The sequence below is a fragment of the Anopheles maculipalpis genome, chromosome 3RL (assembly GCF_943734695.1).
Source record: "Anopheles maculipalpis chromosome 3RL, idAnoMacuDA_375_x, whole genome shotgun sequence".
Taxonomy (NCBI): Eukaryota; Metazoa; Arthropoda; class Insecta; order Diptera; family Culicidae; genus Anopheles; species Anopheles maculipalpis.
In genome coordinates, this window is record NC_064872.1 from 78,926,071 (window position 1) to 78,951,953 (window position 25,883).

The 25,883-nt window shown below is 43.5% G+C and overlaps 3 protein-coding genes across 3 annotated transcripts; 2 read left to right on the forward strand and 1 right to left on the reverse strand.

Moving 5' to 3' along the window:
• Positions 1-10,916: 10,916 nt before the first annotated feature.
• On the reverse strand, positions 10,917-12,761 carry LOC126562217 (transmembrane protein 135-like). The gene is made up of 5 exons (XM_050218661.1): positions 12,614-12,761; positions 11,560-12,375; positions 11,349-11,489; positions 11,116-11,282; positions 10,917-11,043 (listed from the first exon to the last, which is right to left on the reverse strand). Exons 1-5 carry the CDS (start codon positions 12,758-12,760, stop codon positions 10,926-10,928), a joined length of 1,389 nt encoding a protein of 462 aa, XP_050074618.1. The 5' UTR covers position 12,761; the 3' UTR covers positions 10,917-10,925.
• Positions 12,762-14,841: 2,080 nt separating this feature from the next.
• On the forward strand, positions 14,842-16,505 carry LOC126562208 (sodium channel protein Nach-like). The gene is made up of 5 exons (XM_050218652.1): positions 14,842-14,948; positions 15,014-15,566; positions 15,629-15,911; positions 15,971-16,228; positions 16,294-16,505. The coding sequence occupies exons 1-5, from the start codon at positions 14,842-14,844 to the stop codon at positions 16,503-16,505; spliced, it is 1,413 nt and encodes a 470-aa protein (XP_050074609.1).
• A 240-nt stretch (positions 16,506-16,745) lies between these two features.
• LOC126561622 (uncharacterized) lies at positions 16,746-25,621 on the forward strand. The gene is made up of 6 exons (XM_050217882.1): positions 16,746-17,198; positions 22,333-22,461; positions 22,845-23,126; positions 23,347-23,465; positions 23,895-25,344; positions 25,439-25,621. Exons 1-6 carry the CDS (start codon positions 16,746-16,748, stop codon positions 25,574-25,576), a joined length of 2,571 nt encoding a protein of 856 aa, XP_050073839.1. The 3' UTR covers positions 25,577-25,621.
• Positions 25,622-25,883: the final 262 nt, after the last annotated feature.

The window sequence follows — 25,883 nt, forward strand, 5'->3', positions numbered from 1 at the left end:
TTTTGTATTAATCAACAGCAATGCTTCTTAAAAGAACAAAACAGTTGTAGTAAACATCAATCAATAAAGCTTATTGAGCCACCAAAGCGTAAAATATATCGGTTTTCAATTCATAAATTACTTTTTTAATCTACATACCTTCTTGCCCTATGTAAGTCTGCTTGTTGTTATAATATAAAATACTAAAAAATATTACTATTTACAACATCAGGTAAAAACTGGTTCTTCAACTAGACGGAAATTCTATTCTATTGGAAAATTCTAAATAAACCCCCAATCGATTATTCCCATCCTGTACTAACGAGAGCAATGCTGACGCAGGAACACAAACAAACAAAAAACTCACAAAAGAAATATGTATGAATATTAATCTCATTTGGTACAACCATAACCTTTAGCTCCTTCCCGAAAAGGATCTCCGCCCTCAGCCCTCTTCAAAAGGCTTACTTCCGGCTGTTTGAGAAACATTTCTATTGTGGAAATTAATCTCCATTCTGTACCATCCAGTGTTTGGCAATGCTAAACCAGTAAGCTCTACACCGAATAAATGGTTTGTTTGCATTTTTAATGTGTTTTCCGTTGCACAATTTCATCACGGTAACCCACGATGGTGGTTGTTCTGCCATCGATGAATATTTAAACCTAATGGTTCAATATAGAAAAACAAAACCATCTTTTGATGCTGGATCGGTGTGGCTCTCGACGAATACAACAATAAACCCCCGCTGGGTATCTCAACACTTTTCCATCGCAGTATCAGCAGCAAACCATGCTGCGAAAAAGCAGTGCGGCAAGCTTCGATTAGCTTGAGAAAATTCGTTTTTCTATTCCTTACAGCAACCTAGACGTTCGGAGGTTTCTGTGTGTCTGTAGAGTGAGCTTTTTTTCGCGCAATCGTTGCATTACTTTGGCACCTCAAGAACCTCGAAACTCCGTTACGGTAAACGGTTTGCTAATCGTGAAAAGAAACTCGCACACAAACACACACAAAATCTCAAGTGTGCTGAAATTTGAATAACAAATTTACCTTTCCAACCCAAAACCACAGCCATCCGGTCGGTTGGATCGCAGCTTTTTTTGGGGTGCCCAACGAGAAGAAAAAACAAACAGCAAGACGCACACACACCTAACACTCATCCAATACCGCCAAAGAAAGGGCCGATCTTTGCACCCCTTTTTCCCATCACTTCCCCGACTAAACGAAGGAAAAGTTAATCAAACTCTATCTGTTCGCATCATCTTCACCCTACTCTCCTGCAAGCTTTTCTGCCGAGGGAGCTCGCTGCGAGGAAGAAAAATCGATCATGTTTTTCCAATCTTTCCAACCACGAAACCGTTCCACCTCTCCGCACCGGTCGATCGATTGGGCACCATCTGGTGGTCTCGGGAGGTCGGTTGGTTCTGAGCTGTACGTAGGTCTCAAATGCGAAGCAATCTTTCGCGAGACGATGCAAAACTCCTACACAACTTTTTATTTTCTTTTCTGCTTCTTCCCTTATCAGAGAAAAAAAATCAAAATTTTGTATTCTTCAACCCTCAGGTACACCTCAAGGGCTTTAGAGCAATTATTTCACGCGGTTTCATTCAGCAAAAAAAAACAGAAACCCTCCCAAAAGCGCTTACCATACCGTCGTACCGTCTGATTAACAAACATAAAATGCTTACCAAGCGCCTCGTACCTTCATCGATTAACTTTTTCTCCCTTCGGTAAGAAGAACCCAACGAAATATCTCATTTTAATACCCACCCGAAACCCGGTCATCCATCTTGCCGACTGGTGGGTACGGCACGGTAGTAGCAGCACCGAGGCACCAGCGGGACACAACGCTAGCGGTTTTCGCGCAACAACAAAACGGTCAGCAACATTTTATCGATTGTACCAAGCAACGTTTACGAGCATTACTTTTTAACGACAGTTCGGACGCGGCAAATATGCAGACGTCGTTTCGAACGCCTCTCTAAAGGGACTCTTTCAACGATCCCACCATCATGCGGATCATGCGATGGATGTATTTTGAGAAAACATTTTCCCCCCCTCCGAAAAAGTCAGTTGAAAATTCGCCTCTTAAACACGAGCACGCAGGTGTCGCTTGGTGGTGTTTTGGGATCATCAGCATTGGAAAAATTATTTTCAATTATTTTCCCATTCAAAGCTCCTAATCGCTTTTCATGCTCCGCAGAGCAGCTTAGAGCTTTTGGCAAAGAAATTTGAAGAGCTGTCGTTCATTGTTCTACCGCTTGCTCTTGGTAACTTAAATAATCCACCGGACAACAACAGCTGAAAAAACTGAGAATAGGAATTTCATTACATGCCGAGCTGGTTTTTGGAATGCTAAACTTGGGTACGCAAACCGTGGAGGCGTCCACCAGAAACGGTAACTGTTGTAGCAGCTGAACAACAGTCCGCCACGGCCATTCACCATCGGAAAGCTATTTTCAAATGATAGCGTAGTCAGAAAATTCCATCATCAATTCCACCGTTCAACGAACACTCTATCGGATCCGGGCGGATAGCGCCCTTGCGGAGCCAGGCAGGCTTCCCTGTCAATCAGACCCGTCCCGTCCATCAAAGTACGAGCCGCGGCTCTTGGATGGGCACGAGTTTTGGGGTGAGATTTTCCAGCTACTTTACATAGCTTAGATTTAATGAGTGGTTAATGAAGTTGGTCGGATAATTTGCAAATTAATTGCTCGGCTAAGATTCAACTTAAAAGCCGATCCTGGCCGGCCTAGTTGTCATCATCAAGTAGCGTCAAAGTGTCTGCTTAATGTATTGGTGGAATTTGAAAGACCGGAAAGCTTGAGTGGTGCGTTGTCTTCGAATGACATAACTAAATCGTTTACTTAATTTAGGTTTTCTCTTTTTTGTTCTGATTGTGGTAAAAGAATGAGCTTATGCTGGAGGACCTAAAATAATGCAAACAACGGTTCAGAACAATTTCTCAGAAAAGTTTTTTTACAAGAACCGGAATGGATGGATGAACTTCAAAAAAAGTATCTTCCGGAGGTAGAGCGTTCGGATTAGGTGTGTGAAGCAATGGAGCTATGTAGACTGTGGCCAGCCGTGTCCGACAACAGCAACAAAAAAACCGGAACCTCGGCAACCCTCAGAATAACGATCCGAGCGTTATAGACACCGAGCGTACTGGACGCAAAAGGAAGTATTATCTGTTGATTGTTTTTAAGTATTCATAAAAGTTTTCTTGCTTGGCCGGGGCAAGAACGCATCACAGCAATTCAAACCCCTTTTCCAACAAGGATAGTCTCCAAAGTCTAGGCAAGTTATTCCTAGCATTCTAGGAACGCAAAAAAAAGTTTATGAACATTGTTTTGGTCGTGTTATCTTGCTTAAGGATGCAAAATTTAATTTTTCTCCATCAAACTGCGGGGAAATGGACAAAAAAAACCCTTGACTTCTCTCTAAAACCCTTCAGGTCAATGGGTCATCATCAGTAGCACAGGTTTTCTTGAGTGTATCCATTAAATGAGCATACAGAAGGGTCATTTTAAAGACCACTCAAACTCTAAAGGTGCGCAGCTAAACTGGCACCTTAGCGTTGGGACGAGCTACTGCGAGCCCGGATGTGTAGGTTGATGGTGTCTTTTCCAAACCGAATCACATCCCGGCTGCCAGCTTTATGTTGCATGTTTGTGGAGTTTAATTAACCATCACTGGCAGTACCGGCTTTTCAAGAACGTCCCCGCTTTTTGGTGTATGTATATATGCCATCGGCTAAACGGGATAGGGTTTTGAATGCTGAAAGTTTGTCCGCATCACGTTCATTACGGTCGATGAGGGCACTATGGCTATGGCACAAGTTTTGGCGAATGAATCGCCGGAAGGTAAAGCGAAATATGGCCGCGGGACGAAACAATGAAGCAAGTTCTGTAAATAGTGATTATCCACATGCCTGCCTGGCACCGAAATTGGGTACCTAAGCAACAGGCTTTTATGGAGAAAACCTCTCTCAGTACTCTTTTCGGTCATTAGCTTTCCAGCACGGTTTGCGTTAACTGCGTAAGGGGTTTTTTATGTGAGATACATTTATAGCCCAAGAAAAAGTCCGTCTCGGAGGAACAATAAAACGTATAATGTCTTTTTTTTAGCAGAAGGATATACTTTTGTAGCATCGTGGGAAAATCAGGAGAATTAATTACTTTTCTCTTTGAAATATTTATAATTTATCCAAGATAACCAGAATCTTCAGAAGATCATCCTGATGACATGCGCCCAACAAAAATGGGATCTAAATAGAGCTGGAACGATCATCAGGACACTTCTCGATATCTCGACAAAAACTGCATGCATTACAGTTCATCCAAAACTCCCTCATTTCTGTACTCATTGGAGCAATGAAGAAAAGCGAAACAAATCTTATTCCACTTCCAGACGCACATCAACACATTGCCAACTATCATCCACCATCCAGCGCCCAACTGGCTCCGTTTGTCAACTAATGTTTGGTCCTTGCTTATCTGACCATCGGCACCATCACAGCTTGGTTGGGCTAATGTCTGCAAACATCAGAGCACAGTGAAAGCAACAATTACATTGACCACCAGCAGCACTCGTGTGAGCTCCACACAGACACAGACACGAGATACGCTTTGTGTAGACAAACACTCTACAAAAAAATGTCCTCACCACAAAACGTTGGGTGGACATGATCATTAATATCCCTCCTCTCTCTGACTCTCTGTCTGTAGTGTAGCGTTATAACGTAGTCTTTTGTGAGGATAAAGTAATAAGTTGTCACTCTTGCTGGTGGGTAAGCCACCATCCTAACCTCTCCCGCCCAGGGCTAACCAGCAACCGGTGGGATCCGGTACGAACATCCAAGGACGGCAGAGCACGATGACTAGAAGAGCGTGTGCGAGTTCTCTAGTTTTATCTGTAATTATGCATCAACTCTACTTACCCTCATTACGCGCCGCGGTATGACGCTGGTATGCACGATTCCAACTGCCACCTGCGGTTCCTCTCGCCACCCTCCGCTTTCACCAGACGAACAAGAAGCAATAGTTTTCACCACCACTCGTGAACGGTTGCCATATTTTAATTCCACACCCACCACTGGTGGTGCTTGCTCCACGAAGGATTAAGCTTTTGGGGCAAAACACAACACCACAAATTTGTCGTCACTTGTCACACGAGATATGAGGATCCACTAAACTATATCGTACCCTTTTTACCTGTGTAGAACTAGCGAAGGATGGTCTACCGCTTGTTGATGGTTTTTTTTTTCTTAATCCAATTCTGGCCAATCAGCACATCAATCCTTGGTGAGGTTTTTTTTTATTATTGAAGAAGCCCGTAACTCGTTTCACGATTATTCCCAACAAATCGTTGCGGATGTGCACGATGCTCAATTGATTTTTGTCGTTTTCGCACCGATTAACAACCATACACGCACACGCACATCTAGTGAAAATAATCGGCTTAAATATGACCGCTTACACGCACACACACACACACGTTCACAAACACTGCTTTTTGCTTTCCGTCACGCCAAGAGCACACGCTGATCGTTTCACTGCGTGACACCGCACAGTATACCGATTATATGGTTTTGGGGCAAGTTTGAGTGACGATTGCGTTGACCTCAAGCTTATAGTGTAACCGGCTTTTTTTTATTCTCTCTCGGGACCAAAAATTTTGGACAAGGGAAGGAAAAAAAGGAACTCTCGTTCTAGTGGAGGTTCATTCCGGTGACACTAATTGAAAAATCACACACCACTCTGGTCTCACAAAAAAAACACACAGACACACACAGACGCACTCACACGTTCACACACTCCTATTGCTTTTCCTTCACCGATGAGGGGAGGGGAGGGGGAGAAAAAAGCTCCGATGCTTTTTCGGTTTTTATTTTCGTTCACAAATTTTCATTCACGGGCACCTTCCTGTGGAGAGGTTTGCTAGAATGCTGCTATAAAGAGCGATAGAAAGAAATGGAAAGCACAAACGATGACGTTAAATAGCGCGCGAATACACCAATAGCACCAACACTAGCACCTCCATGTTGGAGAGGATCGATCGGTCCTGTGGCTGGACGCGTGTCCACACGAAGCTCAAAATTACCACAAAACGCACCCCAAGCACTGTATGTGTACACGGGAGGGTGGTTGAGTGTGTTTTGTGTGTACTCTTATGTCCCCACTTTTAACCCTTCCACTACATAGGACACTGCTACTAATGATGATGATGGTGGTACTTGTGGTGCTTGAGGTTCTCCGCTCGCTGGGGCAATATTTACACACAAAGAGTGAGCGAGGGAGATGATCTCTATTGTGTAGAGTGTCGATAAACATGGAGGTAGTTGGTTCGAGTTCTCACACTTTCTGCACGAGGACTAATACAACTAATCTATGTTTACTTTTAGTCTGCACTTTTAGGACACCAACCTGAACTGCAAAGCCCACTGAAAGCTTCCCGATAGCTTCACATTCGTTATCATGTATTGATGAGACGATGTATCCTTGCCTTGTTCTTCCTTGACGTCAGCTGTCACCCTGCTATATCAGGATCAGGACATAACCTTCCGATCTACACTACCCAGCACTCCCTGCGCTCCAAACGAACGAACGTGTTCAAGTGGAAAAGTGGATACGATAGGACTATGGAAATGAGCTCTAACACGTAACACACACACACACACACGCACGCACAACATGTTGCTCAAGAAGCTCCACTTTGCATACATTCGGGGGACCCAGTTTGGACGATAGGCAAATGAGACGACCACGGATTAATGTATCAACGGATACTGTGGTGGATGAGTCTGACACAGTACGACCAACACACTGCTGATTATAGCCAGCTACTTAAGCCACTTGAACGACACAACAAAGTAACAAACTGGACCTTTTCGCTGCTCGCAGGACACACCGAAGAATACGAGGTGTGAGTCCAACTTCCTTCAAGAAAAATTGCAGGAACGATAACGCAAATCGCCTCAACACCTCTCACCTTTAGTGCCACAAAACTCCATAAAGCTCGCCCAATCTCACCCAGTCAACGAGTTGGTGTGCTTATGTACAGCAAAAAAAAAAAAACACAACATCGGACAATCACTTCTTTTGCATTACTGCTGCGTGTCTAGCGACAATTCCGGACATTCGGAATGGAGGGGAAAAAGACATTCGCGGTCCTCCAGCGTTGTGTCCTGCTTTTGTACGAAATGCAAAACGGGGGGAGAGTCTTTTGACTTCCTGAACGCAACCCGCTACACACCTTTGTAGGAGCGAACTTTCACACGGCAACAGTGTGCCCAACTCTCGAGGATGAATCCAGATTTTATGCCCTCAAGCTGGACAGCTCGTTTATCTCGCACCTCATGGTAACTGCACGTGCCAGCAGCGATGAGTGTTTGTTTGCTGTTCTGCACATACTTTCGCTCGCATTCGCTTTTAAAACAATGGCGACAGATTTGCCGAGTTTTCCAGATCTTTGTTCCAGCGCTGGGTTCTTGTAAGAACAATGGTGCAACATTCACAGCCTGGTAGTGGGGAGAGTTGCTGGTTCGTATCCATCATCATGCTCCAGTTTCTTCATTTGTATATTTTATGTCGTCTAAAAGTCGGCACACAACGACAGGCGGCACACAGTCACAGGCCAAATGGCGCTTCCACCAGCGAAAATCGTGCCACCAGCCATATTATCCACCAAACAAAAAGCAACAGCAACAAATGCTCCCTCCATTCCGCAATCGCACGCAATCGAACCAGCGACTCAGGCAAAGCTCAGCGCACAGCACTCAGTAAAAATTTGCCAATATTCGTGGTCGAAGTCGTTGTGGTTGTACGTCTGAACCGTTTGGCAGCATTGATTCTGCTGGTTCCGGTCGATGCGAAGGACCTCCTCACCTCTCGCCGAGGCAATCGTTCTCCGGACTCTTGGAACGTGCAAGCAATGTCGCGCTGCTGACTGGCCACGAACGGTTCAACGGTTTTTGGAATAATTTGTCTAGGAAGTGTATGTTGGCACCTTCAAACGGTACTCGTTCACTGTCCGTTCCTAAAATCGGGCCACCAGTAAGCTACCAGTAAACCCCCAACTAGCCACCATTTACGAGTATGACGAAGCGAAAAAATTACAAAACACAAAGAAAAGAACAAACGAAACACCCCATTCATATTTCACAGCACACGTACACTTACGCTCCAGTAGGCGCACATTTTGTCCTCTTCACACCCGAGCCTAGTGGAGTCCTGTGTACCTGTGTGCTGCCGGACACTGCTGTTACTAAGTAAATGGATCTTCACCAGTACGACAAATTAAAGGACACCCGTGAAGTGTGTACTCTTCCTTTACACAGTCGTCCTCGGACATGGACACACACACACACACGCACACACACGCACTTGCACACTTTCCACGGGACGACGGTAGCAATCAGCAATGGCTGGCAAGAATTCTTCTATTCCGCGCTTCCGTTAACACTCCATACACGGAGTGTGCTGCTAATTCTGCTCCTGCTGCACAATTCTTTCATTTTTATTCCTCTTTGCTAGACGAGCTAACGAGAAACGGTGTGATATGTCAGTGTACAGCGAGCGACGTGAGGGGAAGGGAATGGCACAGGGTTATGATTGCGGAACCCCCAACCCCCAGCAAGGAGAATCCGGTACGGATTTTGCTTCAGTCTCTGATCCTGTTTGTTTCCTTTCCCCCACCCCATTATCCTGGCAACAACCCCATCCCCACCCGGACCACCACTAGTATCACCACCGGGAACTGGGGTTCCACCTCTGTGTTTGCTACACAGCAGAGCCCTACAGTTCTCTTGTTTTTTCTGCAGCACGCACAGCGGTAACGATCTACCAACCCGCATGAAATCTCTCCGGCTACTGAGAAGTGGCCGAACGTGGCCGGTACGCGAATCCGGATGCCCGCAGGAGCGCGCTCGGCTGTCCCGTTCGCACCCGTTCGGGTTTTTTGGAGCTTCACGGCAAGTTTGCCGTTGACGTAATAACACGGACCGAAACGACCGAAGGCTGACTAAAGCTTTAAGCACACGCAGCGCGCAACAGTACAGAAGACCGGATGCGATGAGGATAACGATGGTGCGGGAATATTGTGTGAGTGTGTGTGTATGCTGCCTCTTTTTTGCTGTCCCATCATCGATCGATCCTGGTGACGTAGGTTAAAGTGAGACAACTGGTGGTTGCCGTGTGCTGTAAAAAGTTTTCCCTCTCCCGGAAGAAAATCCTAGCGTTTGAGAGAGCTTTCACAAAAAGCTTCCTTTCGTTCGATGTGGGAAAAAGCTTCGAATTTCACTGACAACTAACTAAGCATCCTTTGATTGGTGGTGTTGAACAGCAGGATACAGTAAGCTTTAGCTCGTAGCGTCAGGTGTGCGTTTGAGCATATGGAAGGTATTTAAAAATTAATGCTAAAGTTAAAAAAATTGTATTTTTCATTGTACTTGCTTATTAACATCTGGCTAAACATCTGGAAAGCATGGCTGTTAAGATTAAATCATACAGGTAATCCAACGGCGTCGTTGATAGTCATTTGAAGATTTCAAGATGTTTGCACACAGTTAAGGACTTTTGACTATTTTTTTCTAAGGTCAAGGATCAATCGAATCAACCTTTCGATTCCTGCAAAAGGCTGCTTCGACGAAGCCATCAAACTTGAGCAGCTCATAAGTAACTCCACAAGATAAATCCGTGTGTCTATACGGCCAGGCCGTTCTTACGAAAAAAAAAAAAGATAAAGAATGTAGCCTCAGCTTTTCTTCCCTCGAACACACGATGTAGATCCTCAGGGGTTATGCACCCCCAATGATACTGCAAATTCCCCCACTTAGAAAATTTGAATGTATAGGAAAAAGTTGGATTAATCCAGAACTTCCCGATCTATACATTGACGTCTTCACTCCATATCTATTTGGGGCTCTTTCTGTGTGCACGAGGACTGCCAGAATTTACGGGCTAGATCTTTCGCTTTCAACGTTCCGGTGACCGGTGTCCCATCCGGATCGTCTCCTGGTACGCTGTATTGACTATCAAGTTCCGGTGTATTAAGCTAGGGAACTTAGTAGTTGCCAGGTCTAGGCTTTTCAATAATTCAAATTCAATGAAAAAGTTTAAGATGCTTAGGAGTCTTTCGCATGACAGGATCAGCTCACCGTAACATGCAAAATCGAAAGATGGTTGTAGTATTTGTTTCGTTAATCTCCAATTTAAAGTTTTGAGAGGTTCCTGTGGGCCATGTCTAAAACATCAGCGTTTAGCAGGAATTTGACTTATACAATGCGATGAGGATATTCTCCTGCATATTTCTATTCTTGCGTCGCATGGTGCTTTGGATTGAAACACGGCATGCGTAAAATCTACAGCAAAAGATCACACAGCAAGTATAATAACTAATACAACACTTTATTCGTCAATAACTTCGTACACAGCTAAACAAATGTGTCCTACGCAATTTTTTTTTTAAATCCCTGGGTCACACGTGAAAACATATCCACGTACAACGTAAACTAACAAACCTTATCAAACCGTTTTAAGACAAAAAAAAACATGCACATTATCAAACAAAAGTAACTATAAAAGCAACAAACAAAAAAATCCCACGTAACAAGTAATTGAATTACCATTGCGTTAAAAGTACTTATATACCCGCTTTGCTTATAAGTGCGCTAGTTTCCATTCGCTGTGATGATTGATTGCGTTTAATGTCTTATCCTCTTGCGTATTACCGTAAAAACCGCTGAACGTGTAGTTAGTTCTGTTTCTGTGTTAACTAATCTTTGATTTGTTTTAATCTTTTGCAACAACCCTTTTTGCTAGACGCAAAGCTCAAAGCTTGCTAAAGACACCGCAACGACACTGTCCCATGCCGTTATGCAATTTTGGAAATGGGACAGAAATTACATTTCTGCTGTTAACGGGGAATCTGTTTCAACGTAAGCTTCTCAACTCAGTTGGCCCTGAAGGATTGGTTCCGTTTTACATAGCTTCATCATTGCGCGTATTTGGCCGGATGTATCCAAACCGTACACATCGAACCCACTACGATCCATGATGCAAATTCTGATTGGGGAAAGGAATGGAAAATGCATATTATTTTTCTTAACTACAAACAAGAATGATAAGTTTGCTTACCTTCCACCCGAGATAGAGTGTAAGAATTTCCAGTAGCTGGGTCGTAGATTTTGCGGCTCGATTGTGGCAGCATGAAATAGTAGTGCGGTACTGACGGCGTACAGCATCACGGTGAACCCGGGCACTCTCGGTAAGTAACCTTTTTCTATACCCCAGTTATAGGTTATCTGAAACCGGGATAGCAAGCCATTAAGGATAGGGGAAATTTTTAGGGCGACATGCGGCTCCCATACCTGTAACGTTTTCCACATAATGTACAAGGCAATCGTGTTGTCAGAGTAGAAGGCGAATGCGACACTAGCTAAAAGACCGCTAGGAAAGGCAAACATTGGACTATCACTGTCGGTAAAATGACGTAGCAGACAGGAAGACATCTGAAACGAGCGAATGTACGTCTCAAGTTAATTAAACTATTAATACAAAACAGTAACACCAAACCCTTACCTTATAAATAGAGGTAAATCCACCGAGAAACAGCCCCAATCGAGCTATCTCCTTGTTAAGGAACGTTTTGCGTATCAGTTCAGGTCGGCTAATGAACTTTCGCATTTGGAGCACCGCTTTCATCACGACCTGTATCCCAAGACCGATCGAAAACATGCGTCCACCACTAGAGAGCGTATCGTACAGACATCCGTACCGATGGCGACAGAGCCGATGCTTTCCCATCGCCTTCAACCGTCCCGTAAGCTGTAGATAGGCTTGCAGAACAGCCTGTATGAATGGTAACGGGTACTTTGGACTTTTCGAAGTCCGTGGGTTCTGTTCCCGGCTGGTTGGTTCTTCGGGCGTCGCCGCAATTGGAGCCACTTTCATCACCTCACTATCACCGATCGCAAACTTCACAACGTCAAACATTGAATCCCGGTAGGTTTCTTGACGGTTTTTCCGGAAGCAGTACATCAGCACCGAGGTAGCTAGGCCAAAAATGGCAATCTCTCCGTGTGGGATAGATTTCACTAATCCTCTCGATTGCAGTATGTTCCACATGGTTTCGGTCGCTACGTTCGATACATACAGGGCTAACAGTGCCCGCCGGGACGAGCGTTCTACCATGATCGATATGAGTGCGGCAAAGAATGCTGGCACATAGGAGGCCGTATAGAAGTTGTAGTTTCCCATCACTCTTCGTATCGAGCACATAAGCATGGAGTAGCTAAATGCATTCGTTGTTAGGAAGGCGGTCGATTGCAGCCAACCGCGCAGTGTTTTCTTCAGCTCTGGCAGTGTCGGTATGCGACCGCGCATTACGAGGGACAGCTTGAAGTAGGGAAGATGTAAGAGTACACTTGTTAATATGCTAATTTTACAGAGGAAAGGACAGGACCGGGGTTTAAATCCCATCTGGATCGTTCCCTTGTTGTGAGGACTTGTCTATCCAACTACGTTGTATCTGGCAGTGTAGTAAACCATTCAATGGCCGGAATGTGACCTTAGCAGCTAAGGTCGCTTTCAGCTAAGAAGAAGAAGAAAGGAGACAGAAATCCCGTACACTTACCGCATAAACGGCCGCATATATCCGTAAACAGTACTGCACACCGACAATCATCAGTTCCGCCGTTGCCAGTGTGCACGATTGCGTCCACGGGTGCACATATTCAAGGCAGGTGACGGGCACCGGTGTCATCTTGCTTAGTACCTGCATCTTTAGCACCGAGAACCGTGTTTGCGTAAGAAAGCACGGTGTCAGTTCGTTGAGCTGCCTAGTAGAGAAAATGCGTTTTGAAAGAAAAAAAAAAAGGCAACAATTTAAAACCACTTCCATATGGACAGAAGTAAAGTAGGTTCATAAAACGATTAAGAAGGTGACCCAACCACCACCCACCTCCCTCCGCCCTTCTTGGTACATTCAGGTTTCTCCCTTCTCCTTTCATCTTTTCCCCTTCTTGACAAGATGATAGTGAAACAGAGAGTGAGTGAGAGAGAGTTTTAAAAGCTGCGCAAGCAAAAAGCCCACTTAATCGCTGACATAATAACGCCGTGTTGGTGGGAGGGGACAAAATGCTCGCGACGCTCTGTCGTCCCCCAAAGGCGCGACGACGCAACACGACGCGTTCATGTTGAATTTGTTTACTTGCGCTTCAGCCGCCTATCAAACCCCAAAGTGGTTGATTGAAAGTATTGCTACATTTCTTATCAGTTTTGAACCGTGGAAGAGAAAGGGAAAGAGCGAAGGATTGTATTTTTGAGGAGGAAAAAGGAAAGTCACGATTGACGATAATTTTTATCAATAATCGAAAACCGATGAACAATGATACTAACTAAAATATGAACACATGTGATAAGCCAAGCGCAAACACGCAAGCAATGTGTTAAAGGTCGGACCACATGTGGGGAAACTAGCGATGCAACACTGTTGTTTTGCGTGTGAGATTAAACCAAAGCTTAAACACGCTTTTTACGCCAATCGTCGCGTCCTATACACCCCACGGTTCATCATACCATCCATTAACTAACCAAATTTATTCCAATTCCAGCGTAACGATCCGATTAACGTGTGGCGTCTGCTGCAGAGTGCTGTAATGTAACCGATAGTTACTCGTTAGCATTTACTAAATACACTTACCCTTTTCACGGTTATTCCGTCCTTGTCCTTTCCTGGCCCGCGGATGGAAAGTACTGCCCGTTTATAAGTGGACAAAAGTGCGATTAATTATCGGCCAGCCGTTAACCGAATGTGGCCCTTTTCCCGACGCCAGACTGAACTGTACTGTACTGATGGATTTGATGCATGTGTGTCTGGGGGGTAGCTACTGCAGTGTACAGCTATCGGATTAAATCCGGATTCCCTTTTTATCGCACCCACGTAATAAACCTTGCGATAAAGTAACTTGTTTTGCGATCCGGAATTCTTAACAGCAAGTTAAGCTGCTTTCTTGAGAACCATCTCCTGGGAAGAGCTTTTTCACTTCATTTTAGCACAGCCTGATTTTAACCTAGCATGGAACTGCTGCTGCTGCTGCAACTTCCAACACTAATGAATCACTGCATGCGCGGCGATACCATTCGACAGAAATCGTCCGGGTCACACACTATTAAGTAACGCAATGTTGTAGCGCGATATGCTCGTTTGATAAGCCGCGCTTGAATTCCTATTTTGTTGTGCACAAGGAAAATAGTGATTCCCGATGGTTTGTGTGGCGCAGCGACTGCCAGTTACGCCAGACGACCGAGTGACAAATAACAACAGTAGCAAACGGCGACGGTATACACACACTGCCAATAACAACAACACTCGACAGCTGTGCTGGGCAGCATTGGAGAGGGAGGGTGCGTGTGCGCGTGTGAGTGACGTTGTGAACTGACAGCTGTAATTTGTAAACAAATTCTGCAGAAGCGGTTTAGATTTGAATTTGGAATATAGCATGGGTTTATTTTATTTTGCGTAATTTCTAGAAAACTATGTTTTGCGACTGTTCTGACGATCAGTGGGACTTTTTTTGTTCTATTACCACTCTTATATGCGTGATTATCTTCAAGCACGTGCGTGTGGTGTTCAACAACTAATCACTAGAATCATTCAAGATATCAGACCGATAATGCGTGATTGATTGTTAATCTATTTTGTTCTTTTGTGTGATGGGTTTTGAAGCTGGTGGGAAATCTGTTTTCGTGGAAACATTGGGAAGGCATTGATGCATAATTTATTCACTGATTGAGGCAGAAATCAGTTATATAAATGGAACATTTTACAATCGGAAATGCATTCCCGTGCACGCAACCACCATGGTGTATCGGTTTTCCTTCACGAAAGCTATTCAAGATGTTCTTGCACAAACCAGTTTGCATGGTGTGTTTCATCTTGTCCACGCACGAAGCACATACATCGAGAAGTAAGTATCGGCAGGCAGTACTTTCCACTAGCAGCAGTTGGTAAAACGTTCTCCTCTTATTTCAGAGTAATATGGTTCGGTATCATTTCGATGGCCCTCTTTGCCGGATGTTACAATGTGGGAAGTTTTTGGGTACGCTACTGGACCAATCCTACCGTCATAGCACTGGACCGTGATTACCATCTATGGAACACAACATTTCCCAGCCTAACCGTATGTTTCCAGAAGCGACTAAATGAAGACGCACGTGCTGAAATGATAGCACGAATGGATCCTGAACTGGCCCCAAGATACGGAGAATTTCTCGACACGCTGCTCGAGAGTGATATTGAAAATGTCGGCCGTTTGGCAGAATTTGACGAATTTGAAGGGGTCAATTTGAGGGAGCTGCTGAACGAGCTTACCGATCGACCGAACGCCATCATCACGATGGAGGGTGATCTGCAGGGAACTTTGATCCGCTCGTTAACGGAAATGGGCATTTGCTATACGTTTAATACGGCCATCGGCAGGTACCTGAGCATCGATGCGTTAACACCGGACGAAAAGTTGTATGAAGTGAGTGTTTTCAACGGGGAAGCATCGGCAACGATATCGAACTGTACGTCCAATGCTAATGTAAGTTTACATATACATTCAAAAGCATTTTGACGAAATAATTAGAATGGAATATTCTGCAGATTTATTTTCACAGCCCGTACGAAATGCCAACCATTAGAAAATCGCTTCTGGTAGAGCGAGGATTTTTCACCTTCACCAAAATGGATTTTAATGCGCTCGCCATAACCTCCGTTCCCGCCTTGAGAAGCTTAAGCATTAAGCAAAGAAAGTGTCGATTTCCACACGAGTCAAACCTGAAGTTCTTTCCGGAATATTACTCCTACGGATTATGTCTGCTGGAGTGTAAATTTTATCTGTTTCTCAAACACTGCGATTGCATTCCATACTTTTATCAAATTGGAGGTAAAATTTGACTCGAAATGCTCTAAAGATAGGTGTTAATTAGCCTCTATTCGTAACAGATACTTCAAAGTATTGTAAGCTCTCGCAGCTAGCGTGTGTGGAGCTGTATCAAAGCTACATTTCCTTTTTAACGGCCGACGAGTTGCGGGAAATCTTTGGAGCGTGTAATTGCATGAAGAATTGTGACGATGTCACGTTCACGCTGCAGCAGTACGGTTCAACGTTTTGGTTCAATGATCCAGTTATTAAGTGGAACATTCGTATCCCGAAAATCCGTTACAGCCGAAGGATCATCTACGACTTTATCGATGCGATGGGTACGCCAACAAAGCGCCCGCGGTAATTTTGATATTTGCTAAAAAGATTATCCCTTTCATTTCAGTGTCCACCGGAAGCATATTGGAGTTTTTCTTTGGCTTCAGCATCATCACACTGATCGAACTGGCATACTTTTCAATGAGGAATCTAATTTTGGCTTGCCTTCGCATCAAAATGGTTCGAACAATGTGCAAACGGAAGCAGAGAAAAGTGAAAAATGTGGCACATCAGACTGTAGTCAAAAAAGCCCCGGGAAAGCTGATACCGATTAAATAAAGGGGGAATAATCGAACGATCGATTTAAAATTCTGATTTGAATGAATGTAAGTGTCCTCCGCGCGATTATACAAGCCTGCAATAGTATGCTGGCATCATTTTTAAAGCAACTGACAGTCTGGCACAACTGACAGCATGAAGTGTCAACAGAACCGCTTTTTCAGAAATAGCAAACGGTCGATTATTTTGTTTGGTTATTTTAGTGTGTTTGCCGCGTTCTTTGTGCCTTCGTGAGTAGAAATGTCTTATACAGAATATTCAAAAGTATTAGAAGCGTTCATAGCGAAACAGAAACGACTGCTAGAATTAGACAAAGAACGTGTATCCAGTGCTCCACCGGAAGTACCGAAGAAACAACAAAATTCTACTCCACCCGGAGAACCACGCAAGATAGATTCCGGGAGTGTGATAACTGGTGACCGCATCCCTTCCAATCCGTCCAACGCTAAGCTTTCCAAGGAAAAGGTCAATTCTCAAATAAGTCGCAAAACAAATATCGTGCAAGAAGAAGAAAATACCGGTGTACGCGTTAAAACTTTCCGTGAACTAACAGGAGCAGCGGGAGGAGGATCTATCGATTCGATAAATATTGACCCACGGCAGGATGTTGTGGATAACCTATCATCGGCATCCGAGGAAGGACCGTCAACCGTTCCATCGGCAAGCGGTGCGAAACAAATGTCGCCGCAACAGGTGAGTTCGCTATGGGTGTACACACAAACGTTCCAGCACGAAGAAGGATTCGGCGCACTAAGTGTTACCTTTGGTGTTTGGCTCGTGCTCCTTCCGTGGGTTAAGGATAGGTTCGGTGCAGACAGGTCGGTTTTCGATGCTAAGAAACGTCGACAAACCGGCAGTCCCTTCCAAGACGTGCACTTGGCAAGACATAGGCACACCCGGACGCCAAGACGTACTGTGCCGTTTAGAAATAGTTCCTTCTACAGTGTTACGTTTAGTCTTCCAGAAACCATTTTTTCCTCAAAGCATTAAAAACCTTATGGAAGTTTAGTGATTCCTAGTGTGTGTTTTAGTGCCACATCCGAGTGAAGGGAGAAAAAAAAAGATTGTGATCATAATCATGGTGTAATAATATCCAAAGCAACTCTCGATCATTTACAGGTTCGATCACTCGGATTAAATCGTAATTGGTTCCGGGACTGTAAGTCATGTTTGATACAAGTTTACAATTGTTTTATCCATATAATCGTGCCTAAAAGACCTATTTCTTAAAGTTTGGATAATTTAAAGCGGTTTAAATGTGAATTAAAATTGATCATCGGATACCGTTCCTCTATTACCCTTCCCTGATCCTGATTATCAGCCCTTAATCAGTAATACCTTACGGATTGCATAACAAGGACACTTCCATATTATGTCCAAACAAATAAGCAATACGTGACGCATTTGCGTGTCTGAAAAAAGGGCCAACAAGACGCAATAAATTGTAGTTCGTTTTTTTTTCATAAAAATTGTTCTTAAAATATGAGCGTAGATAATGATTGGGAAAAGGTGCAAATATTAAGCTCGAAAGGTGTCCCGTCTGATGGCAGTTGGAGACAAGATTTTTTATTTTTGGTATACAAAACTGTACCTCATTTGAACGAGCAAATATGTTCATGGTTGAGCAGCAAAATTTAGCTTAAAAAGCGACATTTTCGACACACGTATTGTAGCTGGAAGTTCTATTGGTTCTAAAAGAATCAATTGGAAAGCCCTCCAGTTAGCACAATACAGATGAGATTTAAATTCCCAGGAACTATGCTGGACTGTATATTTAGTTAAAAATTATTTTAAACTAAGCTTGATACTGTATGATGTATTCAAGGTTAAAATTTTCTAATTCGAATAATTTATTTAAATACATACATGGAATTTTTAAAAAACAGCACTGAAATAAGAACTTAAATGTACAGTAGTCTCTGAATGATCACCTTATATGGTGATCAATTCTGCCCGTAGAACGAATCTTTATCATCTCAATGATCGTTACACGGTCCATTTTATAACAGAAAAGGCTCACTAGATTTTATAGTTTTTATCGATCGCATACACAAAGCTAGCTTGCCCGGAACCCATGCGTCGTGTCTCACCTGAATGGCGGCACTCACCTGTAAAAGCTCGTATAATTAATTAATATCATTTCGGCACTATTCGAACCCCACCCACCGGCACCTTCATTTACAGTCGCCCATAATTAATCTTTTCTCACCATGCGGAAGAATGCACCCTCTGGATCAGTTTCCTGCCTGACTGAGGCTTTCTATTAACCTCCAAAAACGATTTTACGCGATGCGAGAAATTCTTGAATGAACCATTCCTAGGAAGTAGAATGGAATAAAGATCCTAGAAGCGAGGGCAATGCGTTGATGTGTATCACCATTACGATGGCCTAAAATATTATATTGTGTCCCCTTTTCACTAAACTCTGATGGTAAGGATCTCAGTGAGAGCACAGCACTGAGTTTAGTTCCGCGTTGGTTGACCGCGATGCATATTCGTCGTTGACAAGTGACCTCCGACACCAGTACGTGTCACACATATATCCCTTCTTGCTTATTTCAGGTCGGCACTTTCATCTTACGGCGCGAAGTAAGGCGCGCTTGTAAAAGGGAATCGAAAATTGGAAATTAATTCCAAATCTGTCCTAAATACATCGGCATCAATTCCTGGCGCCGTTTTTTTTTAGGGTTTTACTATTGCAGAGGGGTATCCCCTATAAACTGATCATCAGCTCAAGAGTGGCAGAGGAATCAGTGTCAACAGAACGCAATCAACTGTTGTACGCGCCGGACCGAACCGGCACAATAAAATGCATATTAATTGACAGGAAAGTGGAATGAACGAAAACGTCGATCCACTTATCCTGGCCAGCGCTACCGTTAGTCAATATTATTAGATCGAGGGTTGGATAAGTGACACGATTCTGGGAGTAGATAGTTGGTGCTGGCGCTGAATTTTCCATTTTGTTATCTGTTCTCTTACAATCGGTAAGGTGTCAGCAGTATCATAAGAAAATGTTCGTCCGCATGAACGTTTTACTTTCCATTAAAATTTCTCTTTTCCGGGAGTAATAATTAAGAAATTAACCATCCCAGTTTTGCCAGAAGAAGAGAGCCACAAGGATAAGGAAAAAAATTCTACGAGGGTGAAAAAAGGGATTTTAAAAGCAGCTTCATTTACATACCTACCTTTTTGCAGTTGTGGCTTGTTCGACAGCGGATTTTAAATTTACATCCACTTGGTTGCCCCACCTCGCAATACGTGACCGTGAAGAGGGCAATTTTTCTTCGTCAGGCGATTGAAAATTATGATGTGTTTTTGCCCGTTCTCGTTAGTTCTACTCGCTGTCGATTGAATTGCTGTCGGTCATTTGTGGAGTTTTGTGTTCTTGTTGCGTTTCTAAACCGTTTAAGGATTATTCTACACGAGAAGTAAATTGGCATGTATGGGTATTATGTTATTATACCGAGTCTAGGACCTCGTTGTCTGTGGCAGGATGTTAGGGTGCTTACAGTGATTTTGTTCCTATACATGTGGATGGATTCCCGGAAGGTTACTAAAGCGTTTTTTGAAGGTTTGAAAATTAAAGCATTATGTTGCGGCAAAACGGCGTCGACTGTCGAAAAACGATAGAGGTCATGCTGGGGGAACATTTTAAAGGGAGGTCTGTAAGTGTTAAGTTTGTGATATGAACCTGAGGTATTTTTTTATTGATTTTTTTGCTTTCGGAAGACGGTTGAGAAATTACAGCACAGTAAAATAGTTGGACGAAAGAATTTATAGTCGCTTCCGATCTCATATAATCATGTTCGGTATAATAACCATGACCATTGTCACATAGGCAGTGAAAGCATGGATGAATGTACTTTTAAGAATGTTTGCTACTTTTGATGTGTTTTCGATTGTGTAAGGCTTGTCTGCCTGTTTAAGTCTTCGTCGCTTAACGACATTCAAGGTCACAACACCGACCGTCTGATGGTGAACGAGACTTATTGATAGCATTTAATTAGATAGCCAGTCCTAACTACGAGGAAATTGTCTCGATGGGATTTAACCCCTCGTTCCTGCCGTGTGAAGACGGAGTCTACTGTTCGCCCAGGAGGGGTTCTTCCAAAAATTAGACAGTAATTACTCAAGAATCCCATAATTTGTCTTCCAAATATACGTTGTCCTTAATACAATTATGAAATGTAACCTCATTGAACAATTTTTGAATATAAATAAAACTCTTCCACATGTGCTTTCAAAGGTTGAGTAAGCCTCGATTGGTTTACTTCATTGGATTTATTCGATTAGAAGCGCCCTTGAAATTTGTCTAAATTTCCATGATTCAGCAAAATGAGTGTTGAATGTGTGACATTACAGTGGCCACCATTTTCACGGACCTCTATGTTTATCGTAATGCATGGCCAAGGTCTGTCGAAGCTCTTTCCCCGCCCTTAGCCCTATTATGACACTGTCGAAAACACAACGCCACACAGTATCAATTGCTAGCAAAGAATGGACGCAAAAATATAATATTCAATTTTCCCACTGGTGGCAACACTTTGACGAAGACGTTGCCAGTGGGATTGCCCTTACAGAAAGTGATTATTTGTTCCCCAAACCAACCGTACGGAGATCTCACCAGAAGGAGGGAAGTGTTGTAGAGAAAGGGCTAGCGTTGATGATGATGTTACATTTTTCAACAGTCCTCGTCACGAACTAGCGTCGGAGTACTGTGTGCACCGCTATTGTAATTGCATAGAAGAAAAAGCTCCACTACACCACAGAGGGACATGCATAGTCGGTTTTGCTGTCCATAGAGTAAACCGTAGAACTTTTTTCCAACCGCTAGCATGGCTCGTCATCGCCGAGTTGATAAACTTTAGAAGTTTAAATTACATCGCCGCACAATTGTTGAAACAATTCCATTATCTAGGTTCATTGTGCCCCGCAAATGTGTGGCACTTCCGTCGCATTTCGTTACAATTACCTTCGTCCTGACTACGTACCCAGGTGACTGGTCTAGTTTACCTTTACATGATCGGGGTTCCATCCAAAAAAAAAAACGAGACCGATGCGCCGCTTTACATAGAAACGTTTATGCATGTTGTCCCACAAAAAAAGCTTATTTCCGATTTGAGAAAGGTGTGTTGACTGCGTGCTTGCAGCATATTACCACGTGTTTATAAAGGAATAAAGTATGCAGACACGTGGAAACTTTAGCTGAAATGTTTATGAGTTAATGTGCATACAGGTGCAAACGTGTGTTAGCATTCCTTTATAAACCGATCGGTTATATTGATAAGATTTAAAGCAGCACGTGACAATAGAAGACTGTAGTGTCTGTCTAAGGCTAAAAAAAGCAAATTTCTTAAGGTAATTTTAGGCTGTACTAAGAATAGTTCGATTTGAATAGGAACGGCTAGGATCCCAATCGATGATGACGAAGTTGTCCTGTGGATCAATATCATACGTTAGTAAATAATTGCAGTCAGGAGTACAGTAATCCTACCAGCGATTCTCTCATGTCCTCATTTTCGTTGGCGTCAAAACGAAACGGTTATGCAAATGTGTTAATCGTTTCCATTCATCTATAAATATCTGATTCCGTTCGTTTGAACCCGGGAATCTAAAGGTTGGATTTTCCGGCAAATCACGACCTATTTTACTACGTTTAACTGCTAACGGGAGCATTATTAGGCCACAGTTTCTGCGTCTTTTTTCGTGGGCGCACATTACATCTAAAACTCCAAATGATATAATGTGACGAAACTATTGTAACTATCCCCATTGTGTTTAGAATGTTACTAACTCTCTCTCCATTTTGTTTATCTCATTACAGGATGAAATGGAACAGTGGGTCTCGGATACGTTCTTTTCGTACTTTCCGAGTTTCAACAAAAAGCAAAAGGAACAAAAAACCGTCCTGTCCCGTACGCGCCAGCAGGAGTATCAAGAGTATTTGAAAAATGTAAATTTCATTGCTAACGTGGTAAACTATCTCTGTTTCTGGAATCTTTTTTCGGTAGCACACAGCAGTAGATTGGCAAAACATTGGAGTAAACGTATAAAATGGGTTTTTGATTTTTTGCACTTGTGTTTGTAATGTTTGCATGGAGAAAGTAGCGAACTCAAGACACCTGTTTTTAGCCATTCAAGGCTGAGGTACTAGCCGTAAGCCTTAGACTCGATCAAAATTTAGTTTTTTTTTAATTCTAATGGCACAAGTTAATAGAAATATTTTCCTTTTTCCTTCGTACACCTTTCCAGTGCACAATAGAGCACCGTTTTCTGTATAATCATGAAATATCCAATTAACACTTGTTTCCTTCTAACTCACTCTCGCATTGCTAGATTCCGGAAGTGACGACCAAACACCAGCAGTACATGCAAAAGTACGGCACCGGCAAACCGTCCGGGACGGAGACGACCAATGAGAAGGGTACGAGTCCGCCACCACCGCCCGCCGCCGGTCAGCCGCAGGTCCGGTTCGGCAAGTCACTGGTGGCGGAAGCGAATGTCAACTTCCGCAAAGGTAGCCCGCGTGAGAAGTTGATCCAAGATTTAGCCCATACTGATCTGCCTACCATTCTTAACACAGACACTATCGATCGCAGGAACAGGATGTTGGCCGATGTAGGTATTCCGGGCTATTTTTTTTTTTTAACAAAAAATTGGTCCTTTATTTTTAAACTCTTTTTCTCTAGTAGCAAATCGCGCTTGGAAAAAAACCCCAAAACTAAAAGCTCTTCTTCTAATATGTAGTTTAAATTTGTATTTTAAAATTAATTGTTGTACACGTTTTTATCTTCCTTTTCTGGATGATGTATCTCGTTTTTGATCCACGTTCCAACAGGAGGAAAGTCGCCGCAAGATGGAATATCAGAAGGAGCTCATCAAGCAGATCGAGGAAAAGCGTAAAGAGGTGGAACGATTGCGCGAGAAGGAAAAGCTCGAAGAGGAAATGCTGACCAGGTACCGAAACGAGTGTGGAGAGGAGTGGAAGTTTTAGAAGAAGAAAAAAAGCTTTCACGCACGCACGCACTCATCTGATACGATGACTCGGTGGCACACATTATGTTAAATGAAAATGGAGCAGTTATTGTTATTGTCACGGACTAAAGCTATTTAGCTTAAAAGGGAACCGTTTATCGAAGAGAGGCCGTTTGGTTTTGGTCGTCCAAGAAACGCACCTCTTAAGTTATTTATTTAATTCAAACTAACATTGAAAATGAAATGTTATATTTTTTGTTAGTAATCTTAAAACAAAATTCTTCACGTGACCCAATTGTGAGGTCTGCAAAAGTAAATCAGAAAACTAGAGCTTTAGTCACGCCAGTCCTCCAGGAGTTAAACTTAATGGTTGCTCTTTCTCTCGCCGGTTTTTTTTTTCGTCCTGTACAGTCGTTTGGAACAGCAGCTTAAAACGATGCAGCTCGAGGAGCAGCTCGAACACGAACGGGTGCGCAGTGAAAAGATCCGTATCGCCAACGAACAGAACCACATTCGCCGGCTGCAACTGTTGGCTAACCTCGAGAACGATCACAAACTCTTCAATCCGTACGATGGTCAGCGGAAAGCATTTTCGGAAAATGGTGTAAAAGTGGTAGCACCCGCGCCAGGAACATCATCCATTCCACCGGGTGCATCCCAACATCCTAACGGATCCTATTCTTCCGGTGATGAGCGGACCAAGGTTTACCGGTACTTTAGCAATTCCGCCCAACAGCAGCCGCAACAGCAGCAAGAGAAACACAACCATTTTGTATCGTTCGGGGCGGCCTCTTCATCGGCACTATCATCCGAGCAAGATTATGAATCTTCCAGCGAAACGACAAACAATTCACTAATGGCGGATCACCGGTATCAGTACTGTAAAAGCTGTCGTGGTGATATTGATCGATCGTTTCTTCCACCGCAGCCGACGATTGGTACGAGAGATCATTCCAAGCAAAAGCGACAACATTGCGCCAAGTGTGGTTGTAAACGATCGCCGGGACAGATGCATAAGAAGCAGGACGATCCGATCGTACGGTGTATGAAATGTGATCGAACTATGAAGCGATCGCACGGTAAAGGACTACCAGCACTGTGTGCCGTCTGTACACTAACAACGGACGCGGATCGGAAGAATATGTTGCACCAAAAGTTGCATCAGGAGAAACGTTTGCACAAAGGTCGCCATTATTCCACACTAATGGATGATGATGACGATGAAGCGGTACAGGTACATCAGGCTGCTGTCGTCGGTTCACCCAAGAACAATCCGTACAAAATTATCGACATACAGTACCACGAAAGTGATAACGATAATGGTGATCTGGATGTGTTGAATCCGGTGATCGTGAGGAACAATTATCGTAAACCACCGTACTCGCTCAACATCGATAAAGATTCACTGTTTCATCCGAGCAAGAAAACACCCGAACCGGTACTTTCGGTCAACATTCGCAACGGGGAGGTGTTTGTGGACAATAAGATACGAGCGGGAGGAGTTGTTGGAGGGCCGTCACGAATCCCTGCGAGCCCATCCGATGCGGATGAAGGACATCGGGACGATGAAACGTCAACCGTTGGGGATGATATGCTCGATGAGCGAATTGCCAAGTACGTTCGCCATTACAACACGCTTTGGATGAAGCGTGGCACCAGAAAAACCAATGCGCACCACCATTCGCACCATCTGCATCATCTGCTGCATGATGAGGGTCCTCGTGATGGGATGAAAGATGGCGGCGGCAAATCATCATCCGGTACACGGCTTCCATCGCTTTCGCCTCCGAAAGTGTACGTTAGTGATCGACCGGAAAACCTCAAGAGTGACGGATTGAAGCTGGTGGAGAAGAAATGGGAGGTAAGGAGTCATCGAACCAGGATTTTTTGTGCGTTCGTATAAGCTTTGAGTAATATTTCTCTCCGGGGGATTTTTTTGTCTTGTCTTGTCAAAGATACCGGCCGTTGAACGGACAAAGGTAAACGAGAAAGGATCGACACGGGTACTGACACAGCTCGGTGCCATACGGAAGCAGTTGCAGCTGGAACAGCTTCAGATGGATGACCCATCGTCGTACTCGAAGAAATATTAGAATTTTGTTTTTCATATTTTACATATTATCGACACTCCGTCCGCTTACGTTAAAGTTAAGATTTGAAATAAAGGTGACTTTTAGCAAGAATTGCGTTTTTTTCCGGAAGCGAATGCGTAAAAATGAAACCGTAAAACAACTTAAAGTTGAGCTCTCGAATAAATTTGGCTAATTAATTTCCATTCCTAAATTAATAGCAGAAATAATGCATTTAAAGAGAATTCACGATGAAAGAAATTCGATTTTCACCATCTTTGCTGGTTTGGTTGTATTGATGTTTTTTTTTTTCTTCTTTGAAGCGGTGAAT